This window comes from Plectropomus leopardus, chromosome 3 (assembly GCF_026936395.1).
Source record: "Plectropomus leopardus strain MGB_pleo_1.0 chromosome 3, ASM2693639v1, whole genome shotgun sequence".
Lineage (NCBI taxonomy): Eukaryota > Metazoa > Chordata > Actinopteri > Perciformes > Serranidae > Plectropomus > Plectropomus leopardus.
The window spans coordinates 2,702,957-2,724,504 of NC_142178.1; the positions used below are offsets into that span (position 1 = coordinate 2,702,957).

A 21,548-nucleotide genomic window follows, 5' to 3' on the forward strand; every position below is an offset into this window, starting at 1 on the left:
AATCAGCAAAGACAGATGTTTGGTACAGCAGAAGTATGACAGATGTTTGGTAGACAGGCAGATGTTGGATGAACAGTGTGCATAATAGTCGCAGTTTTGGTGCAGATATAAAACATTTAGAAGAAAAACTTCATAGTCTGGATCCTTGCAGCTACTGAATGTGGGTCTGGACAGCATGAGGTGTTACTCATTTAAAAGGAGGTATGATATCTATTTAACGATGTACAGTAGAGCCAGGCAGGATGTTTCCTTTCAGACACCTATATTTGTGTGTCTGTGTATGTTTCTGCAGATCCAATTAAAACCAACATGGTGGGTGGTGACTTCAGAGTTCAGATCTCTTTAACACTTGATTCCCTCACAGAGAGAAATAAAAAGAAAACACCACATTATCACAGCAGGCGGCATGTGGCAAATACACACACACACACACACACACACACGCACACACACACACTCACTCGACAAAGATGAAAAGGGAGTTGTGAAGAGGGGCTGGTTGAGGGTAATTATACATGCAACGAGACAACAGTAAGGAAGAGGAGAGGATGAGCTGCACACACAGACATATGCAAGAGTGTATGAACATACACAAAACGCATTTAATGCCAGACAGATGAATCCCACAGGCCTAGCATTTTGTTTCATCACTACACCATCACAGCAACCTCATGCTATAAGCACACTCACCTGCTCAGCCAGGAGCTGCTGCTGCTGCTGCCTCTGCTCTCTGAAGAGCTGCTGCTTCTGCTGCTCCATCATGTGCATCTGCACCCTCTTCTCCTGCTCCATTGCCATCATCTGCTTCATCATGGCTGCCTGCTGCTGGTTGCCCACGTAGCCAGGAGGTGGTCCTGACCCCTGATTCGGCCCCACCCCTGAGGCCACGCCCCCAGCAGGGTGAGGAGGCGGGATGGCGCCCGGGGGTCGTGACATTCCCACCACACCTTGTTCCTGTACAGACAGATAGTAGGGGACAGCTGGTCACATGGATTGTTGGGCAATCAATCACTTATCAATCAGGTAAAAGGAAAAGGAATACTTTCACACTTAAGAAAGCTGAAATGCCTATTTGATTTTTTTGCTCTCATTTATCTTGCCTAGAACAGGCAGTACAAAGCTTTTGGTTAGCTTAGCTAAGCTTACAGTCCCTCCAGGATTTTGTGATGTTGTGTTTCCCAAAAATAACGCAAATTCAGCCAATCCCTGTGATTTCAGCACAACTTGCAATTTTGTCCAATCACTGCAAATATCTAATTTTCTCATTTTACTCTTGACACAGCGGCACAGCATATTGATCTCTCTTTCGCTCTCTGCTTATCATGAGACTGCTGCTGCACCTGTGACAGTCACACAAACACACACTGAAAGGAATAACCGTTAGTAACCAACGATCCAACGATCACCAATGATCAGCTGCTGCTGTCCCCGTCCCATCCACCCTCATACAATCATAAATTGATAATAATTCTGCAAAAATAACTGAATACTAAATGCTCCATATCTGAAACAGTATCACAGCTATTTTTGCAATTTCATTTGCCCCATCAATGTCATTCCAGAAATGCCTAAAAATATATAACATTATTTGCATTTTTTTTTTTTTTAGAAAAGCTGCTGTGAAATCAGGCATTTCAGGCTGCAACAATCACAAAAACAGCCCACCAAATCCTGAAGGGACTGCATAATGACCAGAAACAGGGGCAAACCACTGTCCAGGCTCCATTTAAAGGTAACCAACGTGTTATTGTATCTTGTTATGGCTAAAACTTCCTGCAGTCTCCGCTGGGTGTACTATAACTGCTCAGAAACAATTGGGTACGTAACCCCCCATAAAATAGTAAATTGTTGTTCTGAAAATTGTCTGCTCTGTAAATTGTCTGCCACTCATAGGAGGTCCTTAGAATTACTGTTTGATAATTTTATTTTGCTTTGTTCAAAATTTTAAATATGTCTGAAAATAAACATTAATATGAATCCAATGTACCTTATTATTAACAATGATAAAACAGATTTTCCATTTAACAAAAATAAATAAATAAAAAATTACAGTCCACATTAATGAGGCTAACTGTTACCCATGAATCATGTGAGTGAGCTAATGCTAAATCACTGAGCAGCACATCTCCAAAATGGTGAGGTGAACTTGTAAGCTAACATTTATGTATTTTTGAAACACATTGGCCAATTAGGTGTATTGTCCTTCCAAGGGTACAGAAATTCCTGTGAGCCACGCTGGATCGTTTTGTCACTTTTCAAGCAAGAGACTCTGACACATAGTCCACCTCAGAAACCACAGATTTAAGTACAGGGGAACCATGCTCCAACTGCTGCTAACTTAGCAGCTACAGGCAAACAAGAGAAGACACAACAATGATCAGAAAATGATCTCAAGTGCAAATTAATTTTATAAAATAAATGTAGTAGGGGGTTCCTGCTGCGTCTCTCTTGCTGAGGGGTGAGGGGTCCTTGGCTTGAAAAATGTTGAAAACCCCTGTGCTAGGGGGATGTTATCTTCAGACAGCCAGGCTAACTAGCTGCTGGGAGTAGCATCATATTTACCTTAGGCCTACAAGTGTATGAGTGGTAAAGATTTTCTTCTGTAGCTCCTGGAAAGAAAGCAAATAAGGGTATTCCCCAAAATGTTAAGCTAATAGCTAATGCTTTGAAATATATTTTAAAATCTGAATAGCTAAAATAAGGGGCGTTCCTTGGATTTGCGGACATTAAGGGCTTAGCCTGGGGTGTAAGGGTCCAAGGGATCCTTCCCCAGACTTTTTTTTTGTTTTTGTTGTTTTTCCTTTATGAACAAGCTTTATTTTGATGTTTTTTATGCACTCTAGACCCTTATTACTAACTTCCCAGATTACTTATGAATTGTGATGAGAACAATATTAGTAGCTGGATTAAAAATCTATTGGCTAACAATGGAAAAACAGTTAATTGGATGTAGTTATGTCGACAGGGTATTTAATCAAGTACAAATATGAACAAAGTGACAGATTATTAGATTGGGGACCTTTTTGTTATTTGGCCCATTTCCATTAAAATAGATAGATGGATAGACTGATAGATAGACAGATAGATAGATAGATAGATAGATAGATAGATAGATAGATAGATAGATAGATAGATAGATAGATAGATAGAAAGATCGATAGATCCTTGTCAGTACCTTTGTTACTTCTTTTTGTCAAAAGTGAATGTTGCAAAATGACTGAGTGCAGAAAGAATGCACACTCAGTACACTTTCAGTGTTGTTGCCATCTCCAGTGACACCTTTGCACACTCTGTTTTAAGCATATAACTGCAGTCAGCCGTTGTGTTGTATGATAGCGGTCTGTGAACTGGAACATGAATCAAACACAAGATAAAGACAGGACTGCCTCAAGTTTCAGCCTGGCCACTGTGAGTCCTTCCAACGGGGCACTGGTCCCTCTGCATACATTAGACTGTCATTAGCATATAAAGAGCACTCCTCCTCCACTCAGCCGGATGCTAATCTCTAATAGGATGAAATGGCCTGCTCTGGCCAATGGCAGGGGAGCGTTTATGAATCTATTAAAGGTTAGACAGCTGAACGAGAGTGGACACCGTTTAGGCCTGCTGGCAGGAAAGAGAGGGGAGAGGCTGGAGAGGAGAAAAAACCATTCAAACGCAACAACACGCAGCCACCCACAGCACACACACAATGTACAACAAATCACATTTAACTGCAGGGCAAGAATGAAACAGCAAAAGCAGGATTACAGCAGCATCGCAGCATTGGCAGAGTCTGTAACACACCACTATACTCAATATGTTTTGAAAGAGCTAAAGCCTCATAATCCATATTGAGGCTTGGCTCTTCTTAGAAAGGAGTTAGGTGGAGATAAACCTCATATATTAGAGCACAAAAAAAAAACCCTGCGGAGCAAACAGAATCGTCTGCTTAAGACTGGCTCAGCAGACAGCCGGAGCAGACTGATCGATGTTCAGAGCTACGTGTCTCATCTCCGGTTGGCATGTTCCTCGCGGATGGCAGCAAGGCATTGATACAATAAGAAGGTGCGTAGTGTCAGAGACTGACCAACAGGTGGCAGTGGTGATCTTTAAGCATGCGTTTGTGTGTGTGTGTGTGTGTGTGTGTGTGCGTGTTTGAGTCTCACTGGCCTCTCAGCAGATGGCTCAATCATGACGGTTCTGATCTACGATCTCTCCCTCTCCCCCACTCACTCTTTTCTCTCTCTCTTTTCTTGCCTTCTCTCCAAACACCCCGCCATCAAACTCCTTTCTCCACTCGTTTTCTGCTTTGCTCTCTCTCTCTCTGCAGACAGGGGGCCCTGAGTCATGTCCGCACAATTGCCAGGGAGCGAAGGAACGGAAGAGAGATGGATTTCAAAGGAAGGAGGAGGGGAAAAGTCTCGGAGAATTAAAGATTTTTGGTGGAAGTGGTGTGTGTGTTGCTGGGGAGAGGAGGCAGGAGGAGCACGGCAGCAATGACAGAAAGCGTCAATGTAGTTAGTTCAGTAAAGACATGCAAAAGAGAGGAAAGGATGAAAACAGATCACAGACAGAACAAATTAGCCGTAGTATCAGTCGTTTTTCAGAATAAGTGCCTCACTGAAGCATTGCTAATATACTGTAGACTGAATGTCATGCCAATAAAGTTATTGAATAGAAAGCAGGTTTCCCCAGGTATATTAAAGGGAAGAGAAAAGAACATGTATGAGGACAGAGGGGAGTCACAAGAGCAGGTTTTTGGGAGAAAAGACTGGAGGAATTAAGGGGGTGACGAGCCCGAAGCAGAGGAGTAAAAGGTGGCATAGAAGAGAGGAGAGCAGGTACCCTGGCAACAGTTGCTGCAGCGAGGAGCAGATGGTGCTTGAAAGAGCAGTTATGGCCCCCGTGCATGGTCACCCTCCACAATACTGGGCAGACCAGAACAAGTCACACGTACAGTATATACACACAAACACACACATCTCTCCTGAAATGTTTCTTTGGCTTTCTTTAACTTCTGTGTGTTTAACATCTCCCACTTTTCTGTCCTCTGTTTCCTCTCTGTCCTAACTCAGGGATAGTCAACTTTCTTTGCTATAGGGTCACTTTTGCAAAAGGACAGGAGGCCAAGGGCCAGTCGCAGTAGCCCCAAACATGTTTCTCAGATTTTAGGACGTTTCTTGGATTTTAGGACATTTCTAAGATTTCAGGACATTTCTAGGATTTCAGGACATTTTTCAGTTTTTTGGACATTTCTACGACTTCAGGACGTTTCTAGGATTTAAGGACATTTCTAGGACTACAGGACATTTCTAGGTTTTTAGCACAAATCTACAATTTTTGGTAATATCTAGGATTTCAGGACATTATTTTGATTTCAGGACATTTCTTGGGTTTAAGGACATTTCTAGGATTTTACGATGTTTTGAGGGTTTTAAGACATTTCTTGGACTGTAGGACGTTTCTCGGGTTTTAGGACATTTCTAGGACTTTAAGGCATTAGGGCCTTAGCTAGTACCTCAGTCTGTCAGTCTGGTGCGAGGGATCCTCCACTCGCACTTTTTTAGAGGCCATAAGTTGAGTATCACTGTCCTAACTCATGAATGTTGGCTGATTGATGTAACAAAGGTCCTCCACAATCTATTTCCTCTTTTAGTCCCATCAATCCAACTCTCCCTGTGTTTGACTCTTGTCTCTTCATCAGCCCAGATGCTTCATTTTGGCGCCTTGGACTGGCCCCAGTCAGTCCCCTAACTCTGTAGGTGAACAAAGGTTGTTTTGGAGGATGGATGTGTGTGTGTGTGTGTGTGTGTGTGTGTGTGTGTGTGTGTGTGTGTGTGTGTGTGTGTATGGAGGCTGTCAGCATTATTGAGTTAGGAAGCATGGAGAGCCCAGGTGATTACATTATACGTGAAGTGAGCGGAAATGTGTGAGTGCATGTGTGCAAGTGAGAGAGTTTGGGGGAGAGATAGTGAGAGATTGTCCATTTCATTCCTATGTCTCATGGATCGGGATCGGGATTAAATCACCTGACGAAAGACATACACACACACACACACACACACACACACAGTACAGTACATTCAACCATATTCAAAAACCACAGACAATCACAGATGGACAGACTACTACGGCACAACACGATGCCTCGCAGTTCATGCATAACGGCATTCAGTGAAACACGGAGCTGCACATCATGCGTAAACACACACACACACACACACACACACACACACACACACACACACACACACACACACACACACACACACACACACAGAGCCTATAAAGCAGCGGCGCCTGGCAGCAGAGTGCTGGGTGTCTGTGTGCTCTCCAGAGTGGCTCACATCTGTTACCCACTTGTGTAAGAGAAAAGAGGGAGGGAGTGTGAAGAGGAGGAGAGCCGGAGCCGTGAAAGAGTGGAAACAGAGAGAGAGACAGAGGGCTGAATGGATGAGGAGATACTTCATTAGACTACGGCTGTAATCACACTGAGAAAGTAAGCAGGAAGTACATCTGCTGGCATTATCATTACACCACCATGCGGGCCGCAGCCGTGCCCTGAGGTGATGTGTTTTGGGGTTGTCTGTCCGACCATCCATCTGATTTTTGTGAAGGCGATATATCAGGAACACTTTGAGGGAATTTCTTAAAACTTGGTGCAAACTTCCACTTGGACTAAAGGACAAACTGATTAGATTTTGGTGGTCAAATGTCACTGTGACCTCACAACGTATGTTTTTGACCCTAACTCAGAAATTTGCTCATTGATAAATAATTAATTTTTTCATTTCCTATTCTAATAGGACAAAACGAGTGAGTGAGTGATTACATTTAATATCCAATAGGTCAAAGGCCAACTTCGCTGTGACATCATACTGTTCTGGAAAAACACTTATCTAGCTATTATTTAACATCAAAACTGTATAGTCCTGCTGTGCTGCTGGGTTGAAGATACAATTTATATTACATTCCTTCAAAGTCTTCACTACAAATATTATATGAATCTGGAAAGACATGAATGTGAACTCCAACCTGACTGGTTGGTAGAGGTATACAACTGGGAGGTGGTATTTCTAATTTGGGTTTTGCATTTTCATCAGCAGCAAAGCTGAAGCAATGGGGAATGTTACCGCAGCTAAAGGTTTGTCCAATAGATGCATAGAGTGAGTCAAAGCTTCAAGGTCACAGGGTCACATCTCCTTCACAGCCAGTGCTCATCCATGTCTCAATGTCCTTGAGCTTCATGCTGGTTGACCTTGCACTTTGACTCTCCTGGTGATGCCTGAGATGTGTAGAAATATGCAAATCAAATCACTCTGTTCAAGACAATGGTAGAAATCCGACTGGATACAAATACCAAGCTGCCACTTCATGTAAACACACAGTTTAACAATTGTCCTTTATGAAATCTGGAGACCCTATTATGGTCGACGTCACAATGATGTCACGGTATAGAGTGGTGAAGGGATGACGAATTTTTGTAGCACTGCACTGGTTCTCTCTTCAAAAACCTTTTGGGAATTTTGAATGGGATTTTCAATTATCGCCAAAAATAAGCTCTGTGACAAACACAAGTTCATGATACTTACACGTTTTGTTCATCATAATAATCTTCACCGATGAACACGACTTTTGTGTGTTTTGAAGCGTAAATGCAATCGCCAGAAGCAAAAAGCTATTGTTAGGCTATACATGGACTACATCGTGGTAGCACAACCACTTGCCACTTGTTCGTGACCCCCTTTTTTAAGATGAGTAAAACCTTAAAAGTTCAAAAATTGGGTCTGTACGGATGTATTTTGTGTTGTTGAACAAAATGTCGAAATACCTTTAGCCTGTGTTAACCACAGACCTTATTTAAGGCCTTTTACGGAAAACCCATTCAAAAAACCCATAGACTTTGAGACGAGGGAACCAGAAGGGCAAAAAAACTAATGGACTTCCACGTTTTAGGACTCATTACTTCAGCACTCTATTAGCTGAAGGCAAAACATGGGAAAACTAGAAGGAAACACAAATCGCCACTACAGGACTGTAGGCTACAAAGGAGTCTTGTTGTGTTGTCGGGTGCCAGAATAGAAGGAGCAAAGGCTCAAAACTAGCTGACTGCCCGTCAACAAAAACGAAGACTATGGTTCACTGCAATAAGATGAAAGGACTGGACATAGGCAATCATGAAAAATGCTTGCGTGTACAGCGCATACTTTATATCAGGTATTAAGTATTTACTGTTGTAGGGATGAATAATGTCATGTGTATTAAGGGTAATCATATCCACCTAATCAGAAATTGGGGAGGTATTAAGAGGAATATTGGATTTCTTTGTAATGCTAACTTTTTAGTGCGTTAGCTTACATTAGCTTCCTTAGCAAAACAGAACAGAGGACAACAATTAAGAGTCATCCTCCGACAGTTATAGGCATCAGGACTTACACGCCCTCAGTTTGTCTTGACTACACACTTGTTTTTTCTATCAGCTAAGTGTAAATGTTCGGGCATTCCACCTTCAGCAGTCCCGTCAGATCATATATGCACTGAGTGAGAGCATATGGGTCAGCCAGTCTGCTCCAGCTGGTCACTGTAACTTCCACTAAAACTTGGAGAGTGAGCAACCTGATGTATTAAGAGACCCTTAACTGTCATCTTTCTCCACTGTCAAAAATAAGCCAACAAAACTTGCGAGCTAAGGCTTGCTAACGTCTGTAGAGAATCAGTTTACCTCCAGCTAAGCCCCGCCCACCCAAAAAAACATCATACTGTTAAGTGTAAAGTGTACTTTTTTTTTGACTTTTATATGCCATATGATGCTATGGCTATGCGTTTGTTGGTAGGAACTGGCTCCCTCAGGCATGATGCAGCAGGAGCTATAAGAGGTGTTATTGCATCACATAATAGTTAAGTTCATCATCCCCACAAACGTTGAGCAGATCATCCGGAAGTTTTAAATCCACAATTCCTCTGTAAAATCATGGACTATCACCTTTCATTCAAGATCTGACATGCATATCTGTCCATATCTATTCATTTATTCACAAATAGCCCAAAAATAAGAGCATTTGTGGTGTCCTCCAGTGGCAGAATATCTTGAGACTGCCCAGCGAAGCTCAGACATCCAAACATGTGTACCAGTATTTTTGTAACAATGAACTTAGAGCAGTGCATGTAGATGCAGCAGCCAGTAGCTCCTCCCCCCACGACTTTTCTATATATATATATATATATATATATATATATATATATATTAATCTTATAATTATATATTTAAAATTATGTTACAGAGAGAAACAGATTTAAATGAAGTTTAATTTCTGTTTTTTTAACTTTTTTTTTTTAACTTTTCTTTTTTAATGCTTATTTAAAGGTCATTTTATTGTAACTTTTTACTATTTTCTTGCTATTTTTGAACTGAAGCCTATTTTCTCAGGTTTCAAAGAGTTAACATGTTAGATGTAAATTATTTGTAATGATTATTGGTAACACACAGACACACACACGGTCACAAGCATAGGTGGAAGTATGAAGGCAGCAGTTTGATACTCAGCCACCAGTTGTGTGGAAAACCTCCACCCACTTACTCTAACCTCACCCCCTCAAACACACACACACACACACACACACACACACACGCCTACGCAGTTTGTCCCTGAAGAGAGTTATATTTAAACTACTGGAGAGGAGTCTTGCTCCCCACAGAGGTCTGTTTAATCTCTTAACATCTCTGCTCTAAACCCTAACTGGCCTATTTCTGAATCTTGGAATCACACACACATGCACACCATACATGCACGTACAAACATATATATAACTTCAGGGGCAATGTCAAAGTGAGATGCACACTTATGGTAATTCCCTGCACACAGTGCAAAATGATGGATTAACAGGTTTTCTTGGGCTCATTCTTCAGTCAGAACTTAAACAACATGTAAAAGCATCCTGCAGAATGCTGTTTGTGGGCGCTGTACTAAAGTGAGGCAATTCTCCTCATGATATGATGCCACCCACAGACAGTACACGAACTGGGATGTTATGTCAACCTTGATTACCATTATGTAGCACAACATAAAAAACAAACCATAAAATCACATTTTACCCAACAAGAGCTTCATTGGTATGTCTGTCTTTATAGTTACAGACGCAGCAAGCAATAATAATAATATTAATATTCATTCTAAAGACTAATGAAACAAAACAAATTTTGCTTTTGTCCCTGAATTAGCATCACAAACTACCCAATATTTTTCTTATGACCTGCTACCTGCCTAACTAATCTCCGGTACTTTGGGTTTTGTGCTAATTAGCAAGTGTTATCATGCTAATACTCAAAATAAAGGTGGTGAAACTCGCAAGTGGGAAAAATGTTACCTCAGTTTGAGACATATTACGATATACTGAAAACAAATGCAAATTCAATGAGTCTTGGCCTGTGGTCTCAGACTTCATTTACAGTCATTTACATTTAAGAGTTGCAAAGCTGAGGTGACTTCTAGTTTACCTGGTAGAGTGTACGCCAAGCCCCCAGGAAGTGCGCCAGGCTCTGATGCTAATTTTTATGTAGAGGTCATTTTACACAATTCTAAACCTGGAATTTTTTTAGATTCATGCACCAATGAGCAGCTTTCATAGAAAAGAACAGAGCCCTGCCCCCATGGCTGCATCCAGACATGTTTATAGAGGGTATGCACGTGACGTCACAGCACACAGAAGTCACTGGGGTTTGCAGAGTGGCAGTGTTAGCCTGAATGCTGCGACAACACAAAAACCACATCTGAAATGAGGAGGAGCTGTTGTGCTATTGACTGTACAAATAGATTCAACAAGCAGTTGAAGCTAACTCCGGGCTAAGTCCAGGAATGGAAACGTGGATTTGCGGTTCCCATTTCGTATTAACTGTACTTAAGTATCAAAAGTAATTTTCTTGCTTTGCATTGTGTTTTTTCGTGGCATCAAAATCAGGTAAATATAAATGTCAAGTAAATGATTTCTGGCCACATGTCAATGTCCATGGACCACTGGTTGTACGGTAAGTCGTAAGGATCATTGTCAAATCCAACTGCCCTTAGTTTCAGCAGATAATTTTTTGTTGTACTCCCGGTTTCACTATTTCCCCTGATAAATGCCGTCAGGTTGATGAATGTTTTGCCACTCAGTCTGACTGAAAGGGGCGTGTTCCGGGGATGAAGTGAGGTCAGTGCATACCCTCTATAATACATCCATGGTGTATGCCCTATAAGGGCTGAGCCCTTTGCAGCAGCCCGGATTTGATTCCAACATGCTGCCTTTTGCTTTGTGTCATCTCCTCTTCTCTCTCTCCTGCTGTGCTATTATAAAGGCAAAAAGCCCTAAAAGGTAATCTTTACTTTTAGTTTAGTTAGTTTTAGTTCAATCTTAGTAAGTTCGTTGAGTAAACTGTAGCAGAAAATGGTCAACTTATATCAAAATACAATACAATGTAATTTCCCCCAAAATATAGAATGGCCACAGTTAAGTGGCTAATGCTATTATTATTCAGAAATACTAATGACTGAGCTCGTGCATGAAGCTGCAATCTGTTAAGAAAATCTGATGACTTCACATTGTTGGTTTTTTTGAGGATAAATAGGCTACCTAGTTAGCTACTCAACGTCCAAGTAGCTAACGGACCAAGTAAGGCAGTAAACAGACCTATTTATTTATTTTAATTAAAATTTTTAATTAAAAATAAAGTTAAAATTTTAATTTAAACATTTATTTTTGGTCAAAATTAGATCCAAGTCAGGCAGTCTAAACCTCATGTGAGCGTAAAAGCTTTTTGGGGATAAATGCTGTTTTGTTGTTGTTTTTTGTTTTATTATATTGATGTGTTTTCATTAGGTGTATTCTATATTTGCAATTTCAATTTGTGCAATTTGAAGGTTAATGGAATCCCACCTGCCTATTTGGTTTTGTTTGGTTCTGACTGTATGATTTCTTAATGGCCATGGTGACATCTTCAAGTTGCTTTTGTCCTCTAAATGGTCCAAAACTTAAAAATAATCACTGACATAAAAGAAAAAAGCAGCGACTTTTTGACGAACGAAAGACTTTCTTAAACGAGTGATCAAAATCTCATCAAATATCTAAATATCAATTCATTTTCTTTCAGTCAACTAATCATTGATCAACACATATTTTAAGCCCCACTTTTTACTCTTGGTCATTTGGACCTTTATTCTTCCCGTTTTTGCGTGTTGCACCTGAGGAGGATAAGCAGTGGCAGACAGAGGAATGTGACGAGCGATGCAAGGACAGAAGACGGGAGTAAATTATGTTCATGACAACAAGCGAGGGAGGGAGTGTGAGCCAAGCACAGGGATGAGATCATTGGCGGCTGGGGAGTGATTGTGGCGAGCAGACGAGTGTACCACCCTGAGAGGGACCAGGTGCTATAGTAAATCACCCTGGAAACGGTTGCCATGGAGACCTTAAAGACACATGTGCACACACAACAGAGCGGCAATGTCTGGGAGAGTGTTTGAGTGAGGGATGTAAATGAGTGTGAGTATTTTAAAAGCGGAGAATAGTGTGTGTGTGTGTGTGTGTGTGTGTGTGTGTGAGTGAGAGAGAGAGAAAGAGAGGGAGGGAGAGACTGATGTGTTTCTGTGTAATCTAATCATGGTGGCTGAGAATGGTACATCTGAGTGACAACCAGAGCCACAGCAGGTGGACTGCTCTTCATCTGCTCTCATGTGCTTTCATATCATAACCTCCTTTATTACAACTGCGCTCACGTGCACACATATTAATGCGTACTGAGGGTAATATACACAGCTTGTAGCTGGTGGTAGCAATAAAGAGAGAGCGAGAGAATGAGTGTGTGTGTGTGAGGTCATCTCGTGCGGGCTACTCCCAGAGAGAAGTCTCAACTAAAGCGTTTAACTTACTCACAGCTGCGATCAGTGCTTTAACACAGCTATTATGTAAAGATGCGCTCCACACATCCACCTATTCTCTCGTCTCTGTTTACCTCCCTCCTTCATTCTTTCAATAGTACTCTGCCTTTTTCATCCATCCAGCCAGTCTCCATCTGTCCGAATAACCTCCTCAGTTTCCTTCTTTAACCCACTGAAATGGGTTAGAGCAAATTGGTTTGAGTACTTGCAAAAACATGGGGAGAAGGCGATGAGCAGCGGCCAAGACATGGCCCAAAAATAAGCAAAATATTCGCAAAAAAAATAGAAGAGAAAATTACCTGAAACTAAAATAAGAACAAATAAATGTATGAAAACAAGAAATAAAATAAAATTAACAGTGCTAAAAATGGAAACAAATATGTTCATTTTTTCCTGTAACACCGTTTTAAATATGTAATAATAATTATGAATAAATTTTTTCATTTTTTAAATATTTATAATAATAAACATTTACTTATTAACATATAATAATAATAATAATAATAATAATAAAAATAAATGTATGATCTTTTTCTTGTCACCATTTAATTTTTAGCAATATATGGGACATTTTTTGCCAAGCTCTCTTGCCCATGTTTTTCGAAAAACATCAAAACAGTTTGCTCAGGTTTTAAAGGGTTAAACAGCTTGTAAAAGGCATCTGAACGCAGCACTAGAAAATTGATGTGGATCCAGCTTTCAAAGGGTTAACGCCTCACCACTCACTCTGTTCCTCTCTTTCTTTTTGCTCTCACTCAGTCTATTCCTCTTTCAGTCTTTCCTTTTCCATCGTTCTCTCATTCATCTTCTCTCTCAGATCTCTCTCTCTATCTAAGATCTCTCCATCTAGCCACCCCTCCGCCCCACACCGCCCTTCCTCCCTTGTTCACTGTCCACCTTTCAAATCCATCCATCTTCCATTTATTTCCTTTCTTCTTTGTTCACCCGAGGGCTTATCCTGTCTCTTCTCGCCCGCCTCACCACCCAACACCGCTCCTCTCCTCCTCCTCCTCCTCCTCCTCCTCCTCCTCCCTTCAGCCCAGCTTTCATTTGTTTTTCTACCTGTTTCACATTTGTTTTTCAACATCCACACTCATCCATCTTTATCCTCGCTTGTGTTAATTTAACGTCTGGATCTGCTCCTGCCTCAGTCACTTTGCTCCTTCGCCTCCCTCCACCTCCCTTCTACCATTTTCCGTCTTCCTCCCTTTTTCCTCTCTCCCCCTGCTTTCTTTGACTCCATCTTTACCGAGTGGCCGTGTAACCTCCACCTCTCTTTGTCTCTCCCTCCATCTCCCTGCTTAAATCTATCTCTGCCTCTGTCATAGCCCCCTCATAATGCCCTCTCCTCCTCTCCACTCCCTCCCTCTCTCCAGGGGAGCCATTAGGTGCTGCTCTAAGGCTATCACTCTTTTGCTCTCTCCCTCTCTTTTCACTCTATTTTTCTCTCTCTGCTGTAGTCTCAGGTCAATAGCCTCCCCCTGCCATCCCTCCTCAGTCTCTCTATCTCTCTCCTCTTGCGGTTCTTCTTTTCTCTCCTCCTTTTCCCTCCCCCTCTCCACACGTCTTCACATCATCTGGCTCCCTTCCGCCTCCACCCTCTTTGCCCTACCTCCATCTTGATTTCTCCAACCTTCCAACCACCCCCCACCTCTCCCTCCATCCTGTTCCAGTGAGAGAGTCCACTGTAGCACCGGGCTCTTATACGCTCCATAAGATATCTATCTATCTATAGATTTAGTTTGTGTACGATACTGTCACAGATATTATACATTTTTTAACCCTTTGAAACCTGGATCCACATCAGTTTTCTCGTGCTGCATTCAGACGCCTTTCACAAACATTTAAACCTTTGAAATGTGAGCAAATTGGTTTGATTTCTTTCAATAACATGGGAAAAAAAGAGGCAATCAGCAACTTGGAAACTGCAAAAAAAAAAAACAAAAAAAAAAACTAAAAGGTGACCTGAAAATAATCATAAAAAATCTTTAAAAAAAGCAAAAACATTTTGAAATAACTAGGGAAAAATATCAAGAAAAATATAGAATTTTTATAATAATATATTTAAAATTAGCTTACAGAAAAAAAATAATTATTTCTGCATTTATTTAGGTTATCTTCTGTTTTCATTCTTTTACTTTTTTCTTTAATTTTAATTTTTAAAATATTTTTTGCGTTATTTCCATGTTTTCACAGAAAAGAAGCCAATTTGCTGACATTTCAAAGGGTTAAACCTTCAAGAATACCTCTGCTGTGGAATTCTGTTGAGTTGATAAAATGATGAATAAATAATTTTTTTTTAACCACTTACTGTATTAGAGGCACACCTTTGCAAATCAGTCTGAGCACGCACACTAACTACATTGACTTGCTTTTGTCTTACACATGTAGCTGCCTTTCTATGCTGCACCTTCAGCTATCTCCATCGCCCCCCGACTCTGCTCGTCTTTGTACGCCATTTTTCTCTCTCTTCCTTTACCTCCTCTGTTGTAGCTCTCCCTCTGCAGGGGAGAGAAATATGGAGACAGTCAAAGAGAGAGTGACCATTATCTAAGCCAGCATCTGCAATAATTCCACAGCAGCCTATTATCCACAATAGAGCCAAAATGGCCTTTGGTAATATGATGAAATCTGCCGTAAAAAGTAGAAATGGGACTAAAAGCGTCAGAGTGTAGAAAAACCTCCATTCCTCAGCTGCTTTATCACATTATTGCATTCTACTCATCTCTCTCTCTCTCAGCCTCCCTCCCTCCCTCCCTCCCACATTCACACCATTACTTTCTCCAAATTCTCTCTATTTCACTGTTTGTCTCTTTCTCTCTGCTTGTTTGGTGATCCCCTTCCCTCCATCAATCACACACTCCGCTCCTCTCTATTGCTTTCCTCGTCTCTCATTTTCTCTCTCTATCTCTTTTCTCTCTCCGAGGCTCTCGATGAGTGTGTGTCTATCTGTCGCCGGATAACATCATGTTCTCAAAAAAGGAGAAAATGGAAATTCCATTAAACTAAGTGTTGGTCTCAGTCTCTTCCTAATACAAGCTAAAACGCTAATCCAACTGACACACACGCGCGCAGACAGACAGACATGACTATGACATACACACACAATAGAGAGAGGACATTCCAATCAGTGCAAATAGGTGCAGAAAAAACAATTTGCTGTCATTGCTAACAGCTGCTGCTGTTATTGTGTGTGTGTGTGTACGCGTGTGTGAGAAAGAGTGAGAGCACCAGGACTATCTCTCCCCCATTCCTTTTCTCCCCTCCTCCACTGTGTCGTCCCAGGGGAGGTGGAGAGGTGATGTATGGACCCTCTCCTGATCGCACGACTCAGCAGAACAGATGGACACAGAGAGAGAAAGAGAGAGAGAGAGAGAGGGGTGTACAGTTATAGACTTAACAAAAGGGCCATGCGATGGTGTGTGTGTAGACCAAAGATGCTGAGAGCAAATACATTGTTTCAATAATCTGTGAAGCTGGTGTCCATAGTGTTCGCTGTATTACACATGTAAGGTGAGGGATCTTCAAACACCTCGCCAATGCATTTATCGTGACTGGACACATTCTCCATAGTTTGGTATTGATAAATATTGATCGGCCTGACAGAACACAGCACACTTGCCAGCATCATCTTTGGAGTCTGACAAAAGCTATTTCTAATGGCTTCCACCATGGATGCATGAAGAAAACGCAACACACTCTCATACAAGCCCGTCACATGGTGCTGCTCTGTCAGTGACCCTTTGCATCTACTTGTGCTGTTTTAGATATCCTTAGGTATCCATCTGCTTTTGCTCCAGGATGCTTTTATGGTGATATCAACAAATGCTCATGGTGGAATGAAGCAGCAAGGTCTTAATGATTACACAACCAACACCGACTTACTCGGGATTAGGCAACAAAGTTACGGATGGTTAGGTTTAGGCAAAAGAGGCACATGGTAAGGTGTGGAAAAAAAACCACATACCCACATGGGAAGTGAACTCCAGACTCCTGCACAAAAATCATTAGTTTGTGGGATCCATGCACATGGCTGCCCAATAAGCACGCTCAGATGCTACCAGACCTACAGAGCATCCACACTGTGCCGGAGCGGGTAACTTCCGCCTGTGGCATGGCTATGTTTGAGCAACAAACACCACGGCTGGCATGGATGGTTAGGTTTAGGCAAACGAGGCACATGGGAAGGTGAAGAAAAAACCACTACATTCTGATGGGAAGTGAACACCAAACTCCCACATAAGAGTCCATCCACCATCCTTCCGCCTGTTCTATAGGTACCCTCATGCTCCTATATTCCATTGTTCCCAGCAGCATTTCAACCTAACGCCGTCCTGCTGCATCTCATGCGCACACAATAGGTTCCGTCTGGCCGCATTCTCAAGTAATGTCGCCTGTGCGCTTATCATGTGGACACGGCAAGTGCTGTTCTTCCATCTGGTGGTGTATAATAACACTGCGACCGGGTCTGTCCAGACGCTTGATGCTGTCAAGTGGCGTATCATGCACAAGCTAAAGGTGCAAAACACTCACAAAGCAGCGTTATTTTACAAATATGGAATGAAAGCAGGCTGGATAGTCCCATGGATAACTGTATCCAAATTTTTGTAAACCCAATTATGGTTATGTCTATGTATATCTGAAAATCCAATGTCTATAACCATATGGTTCTAGACATACAGAGACATGCTGATACATACACCAGCTGCAACACAACAGGACCCAACCAGCACCTAGTTAGGCTGAATATAGTCATCTGGACTCTGGACTCTGGACATCTGTTACTTGTCTTGGTCCCAAGTGGACCCATCTGAATCACAAGATGCTAGTGACACATACAGTATACCACTCCATCTACCCAACAATCATAAACTTATTTTAAAGTTGCATTCATTTTTTGTTGTTTTTTTGCAGTGGAAACAGTAAACAACATAATATCTTTGAAGTTCATACAGCAAACTTGTTAGTAAACAGTCAAAAGTTCACTTTAATTCTGTTTGTGGTCACCATTGACTCCAGAGAAATCTCTCCAGCTCTTTAGCTTTAAAGAGGCTACGTGCTCTGTAGAGTTGACTGTGGTGATACTGTCAGTGGGTTCATTACTACTTGTACATAAACACTTGATCCACTGTTGATATAAAATATCGATAACATTTTAAGTTTCATTAAATAAGTGTTGCAAAGTGAAACTAGAATACCATCACGCAGTTGTATGCCTCCACACACCAGTCAAGTTACACTTAAAGTTTACATCCATGTCTGTGAAAACATGGAAACTTTACACGTTTTCCCCCACAGAAGGTCTCTACAATCAAGATTAGTGTCACCAATTCAGTATCTGACCAAATGTCTCCCCTTCTGTTTCTAAGTTATGGTGCTGAGTAATGGACAGAAAAAAACACTGAAGCTGACCATTACCTTATGGATATAAAACGTCATAACTTCATCATTTTATCCTATTCGACATTTTTGTGAAATTAGGTCATAATTGGTGTATGGATTTTTGAGCCAAAAACATGTTTTGTAAGGTCACATTGACCTTGTCCTTTGACCTTAATCACCAGATTCTAATCAGTTCACTCTTAGGTGCAAGTGGACTTTTGTGCCAAATTTGAGAAAATTCCCTCAGGGCCTTCTTGAGATATTGCATTAAAGAGAATGAAACAGAGGCAAAGTCACCATGACCTTCACCTTTGACCACAAAAATCTGATGAGTTCATTGTTGAGTCATTTGCGCAAAATCTGAAAAAAATAATTTTATGGTGTTCTTGGGATATCACATTCAGAAGAAAGAGACATACAGTACAAGGTCACAGTGATGTTGTTAATAATAGTTAATCCTTAACTCCAAATGGACATTTGTACTATTTGAAGAAATTCCCTCAGGTATTCTTGAGATATCACATTTACAAGAGCAAAACATACACAAGTTCACAGTGACCTTGAACTCTGATCACAAAAATCAAATCAGTTCATTGATGAGTCCAAGTGAACGTTTATGCGAATTTGTAAAAATTCCCTTAAGGTGTTCTTATGATATCGCATTCACAAGAATGATACATACAAAGGTCACTCATTACTTTGAGCTTTGACCTTTGACCACCAAAATCTAACCAGTTCATTCTTGTGTCCAAGTGGATGTTTGAGCTAAATTTGAAGAAATTCTCTTGAGGTTTTCTTGAGATATCTTGTTCAAATAAAATGGATGCAAGTTCACAATGACCTTGACCTTTGACCACCTAAATCTAATTAATTCATCCTTGAGTTCAAGTAAACATTTGTCCCAGATTTGAAGAAATTCCCTCTAGATGTTCTTGAGTTATTGCCTTCACAACAATGATACATACAAGGTCATAGTGACCTTGACCTTTGACCTGTGTCCAACAATTTCTCATCAGTTCATCCTTGATTCCAAGTGGACATTTGTGTGAAATTTGAAAAAAAATTTCTTGAGGTGTGCTTGAAATATCAGATTCATGAGAATGGGACAAATGTATGTACAGACAGACGGACAGACAACACAAAAACATAAAGCCTCGCACAGTGTCCAGTATGTGTGTCCATGATGGACTCAGTGGTATGGTAAGTAGGACAGCTATCAGTCGGTAACCACTGAACCCGACGACAGAGAGCGGAGCATAAAGCCTGGGCAGACTCATCAAAGAGCAGCGTCTGTTCATTTATGCGAACATGTCACTTCTTTGAAAGTGTACCTGTGCAGGAAATAGACCTTCACGGGCTGACACGACACTGCAGGGCTGTGGTGGTGAGGCGGACTAAACCGGAACACTCTCCACACAAAACTGAGCTGTAAAGAGTCAATTACCTCAGTGTGACCAGAGACACTTCCTCCTGCCGCCTAATCATTTCTACAAAACAAGAGCAATTGAGGAGTGGTTAAGAGGGAGGGAGAGGAGCGAGTGAAGGGTGGGTGGAGGAATGACTCGAGGAGGGGTGGAGGGAACGCTGTTGATAAAGGAAAGGGAGCAAACAGCTACCCTGAGGAGATGAGGAGAAACGGTAAGAGGAGGGAGGGAGGGAGGGATATATAGGGGAAATCATTTTTGAAGGAATGGACTGTTGGCCAACCTAGAGGGAGAAATAGATGTGTAAATAAACATTGGCTATAGGGACAAACACAAGCGAGTCGGAGGGAGAAGGAGAGGAGGGAGGTGGGGCGAGATGGAGGCAGAGTGGGAGGATGGCATGGAGAGAAAAAAACAAGCTTGACCATGTGTTTAAGTCAACAACAGCGAAAGAAAGCTCAATAAAGAAAAAGGTGTGGGCTGAGAAAACACTCCACGGGGAGAGAGGAGACAGATGTAGAAGGAAACAGGCACTGTGAGGAGCGAAGAGAGATGGAGAGAGGAGGACAGAGACGGACTGAGAGATCCTCAGAGAAGAAAATCAAGATATATCGCCATGCAGACGCTTCCTATAGCTCAGTGACAGCGCTGAGTGGTGCCAGCAGGAAGACGAAGGCGAGGTGGGAGGAGAGGAATGGAGTGATGGAGGGGTTGTGGGAATTCGACAACAAGACGAAAAACTAATTATTCTGTGATTCCGCTAATTAGCTCTGGCTTTACTGACAAGCTTTGCAAGGCAACAGACGTTTACCAAAGGATTCACACTACCCTGATGGCCCGGGTGGGAGGGACCGCAGGAGGGAGGGAGGGAGGGAGAGGATGAGGGAAGGCAAGGTGGGAGGGAAAAAGAGCTAAAAAGATGGGTGGAGGGAGGGGGGAGGCGCAGAAAAACGGATGAACGGAGAGGGATAGAAGGAGAGAGGAAGGTGGGTGAGGTGGTGGCGGTAATGTGGTGCTGAAGTTAGCTAAAACTGCTCCATCAAGTAAGAGAGAGAGAGAGAGAGAGAGAGAGAGAGAAAGAGAGAGAGAATAGTAACCCCCCCGGGAATAAACATGTGAAGTCTTTTTACCCAGCAGCTTTCACATAAACTAACAATTAAAATACCTCATTTCAGCTCTTAGCACTGCAGATAACACACACAGTGGCACTCCAGTGAGGGGAAGTCATCTTTAAACACTGGCTACTGTGACACAGGCACCAATATCCTGCTGTTATTCCGAATGTGACAATATTCTGAATGTGACGCGGGTCATATAAACGGCATATTCCTTTTACATATTCCCAATCAGACCATTTTCCAATTTTAGCATTTTCAGATTAAGACGTGGGATATGCCGGTAATATTCGGATTTAAGGAGCATAATTTAGACAGGTATGCAGCCAATTTGGAATATGAGTTGCAGTGTTGCTGTGTTTTTTTTTTTTTTAAGTCTGTCTACGGTCAGCTCTGTGTGTTATCATGGATATGTTGGAGTCAAACCAGCTCGCCAAAAGTTTGTAAATCTCTGGCGTAGAGCCGTATGCAATAAACAATCCCAAATTTCTGGTTGGAAGGAGAAACACACTTGCTTTTAACCTTTATGAAAGACTTCGATATCAGCAGGTTTTTGGATATGCACAAATGTCGCAGTGCTGATGTTTTCAAGATGGGGTGGTTTACTTAATTTTTAAATTATTACTTCTTGGGAATCTTTTCGTAGGATTTTTCCAGCCCGTTCTTACTCTGAGGTCATCAAATACTGCCACTTTTCGGCCACAGATGCCAACACCAAAAGCCACCTTTCACAT

The 21,548-nt window shown here is 41.7% G+C and overlaps 2 protein-coding genes across 4 annotated transcripts in view; one reads left to right on the forward strand and one right to left on the reverse strand.

The window, feature by feature from the left end:
- The window catches only part of LOC148189860 (uncharacterized), a 60,985-nt gene that overhangs the window by 19,603 nt on the left and 19,834 nt on the right, over positions 1-21,548 (forward strand). For 2 of the 3 annotated variants that reach the window (XR_015776163.1, XR_015776162.1), the window contains exons 2-3: positions 1,610-1,732; positions 4,313-6,215. The gene's annotated coding sequence lies outside the window, so the exon portion shown is untranslated. Of the gene's footprint in view, positions 1-1,609; positions 1,733-4,312; positions 6,216-21,548 lie in introns of those variants that run through there. The other variant, XR_015776164.1, reaches the window with a different exon arrangement.
- The window catches only part of maml3 (mastermind-like transcriptional coactivator 3), a 155,142-nt gene that overhangs the window by 8,814 nt on the left and 124,780 nt on the right, over positions 1-21,548 (reverse strand). Inside the window, exon 4 of the mRNA XM_042485283.2 lies at positions 691-954. Coding sequence (XP_042341217.1) covers positions 691-954 — 264 coding nt within the window. The remainder of the gene's footprint in view (positions 1-690; positions 955-21,548) is intronic.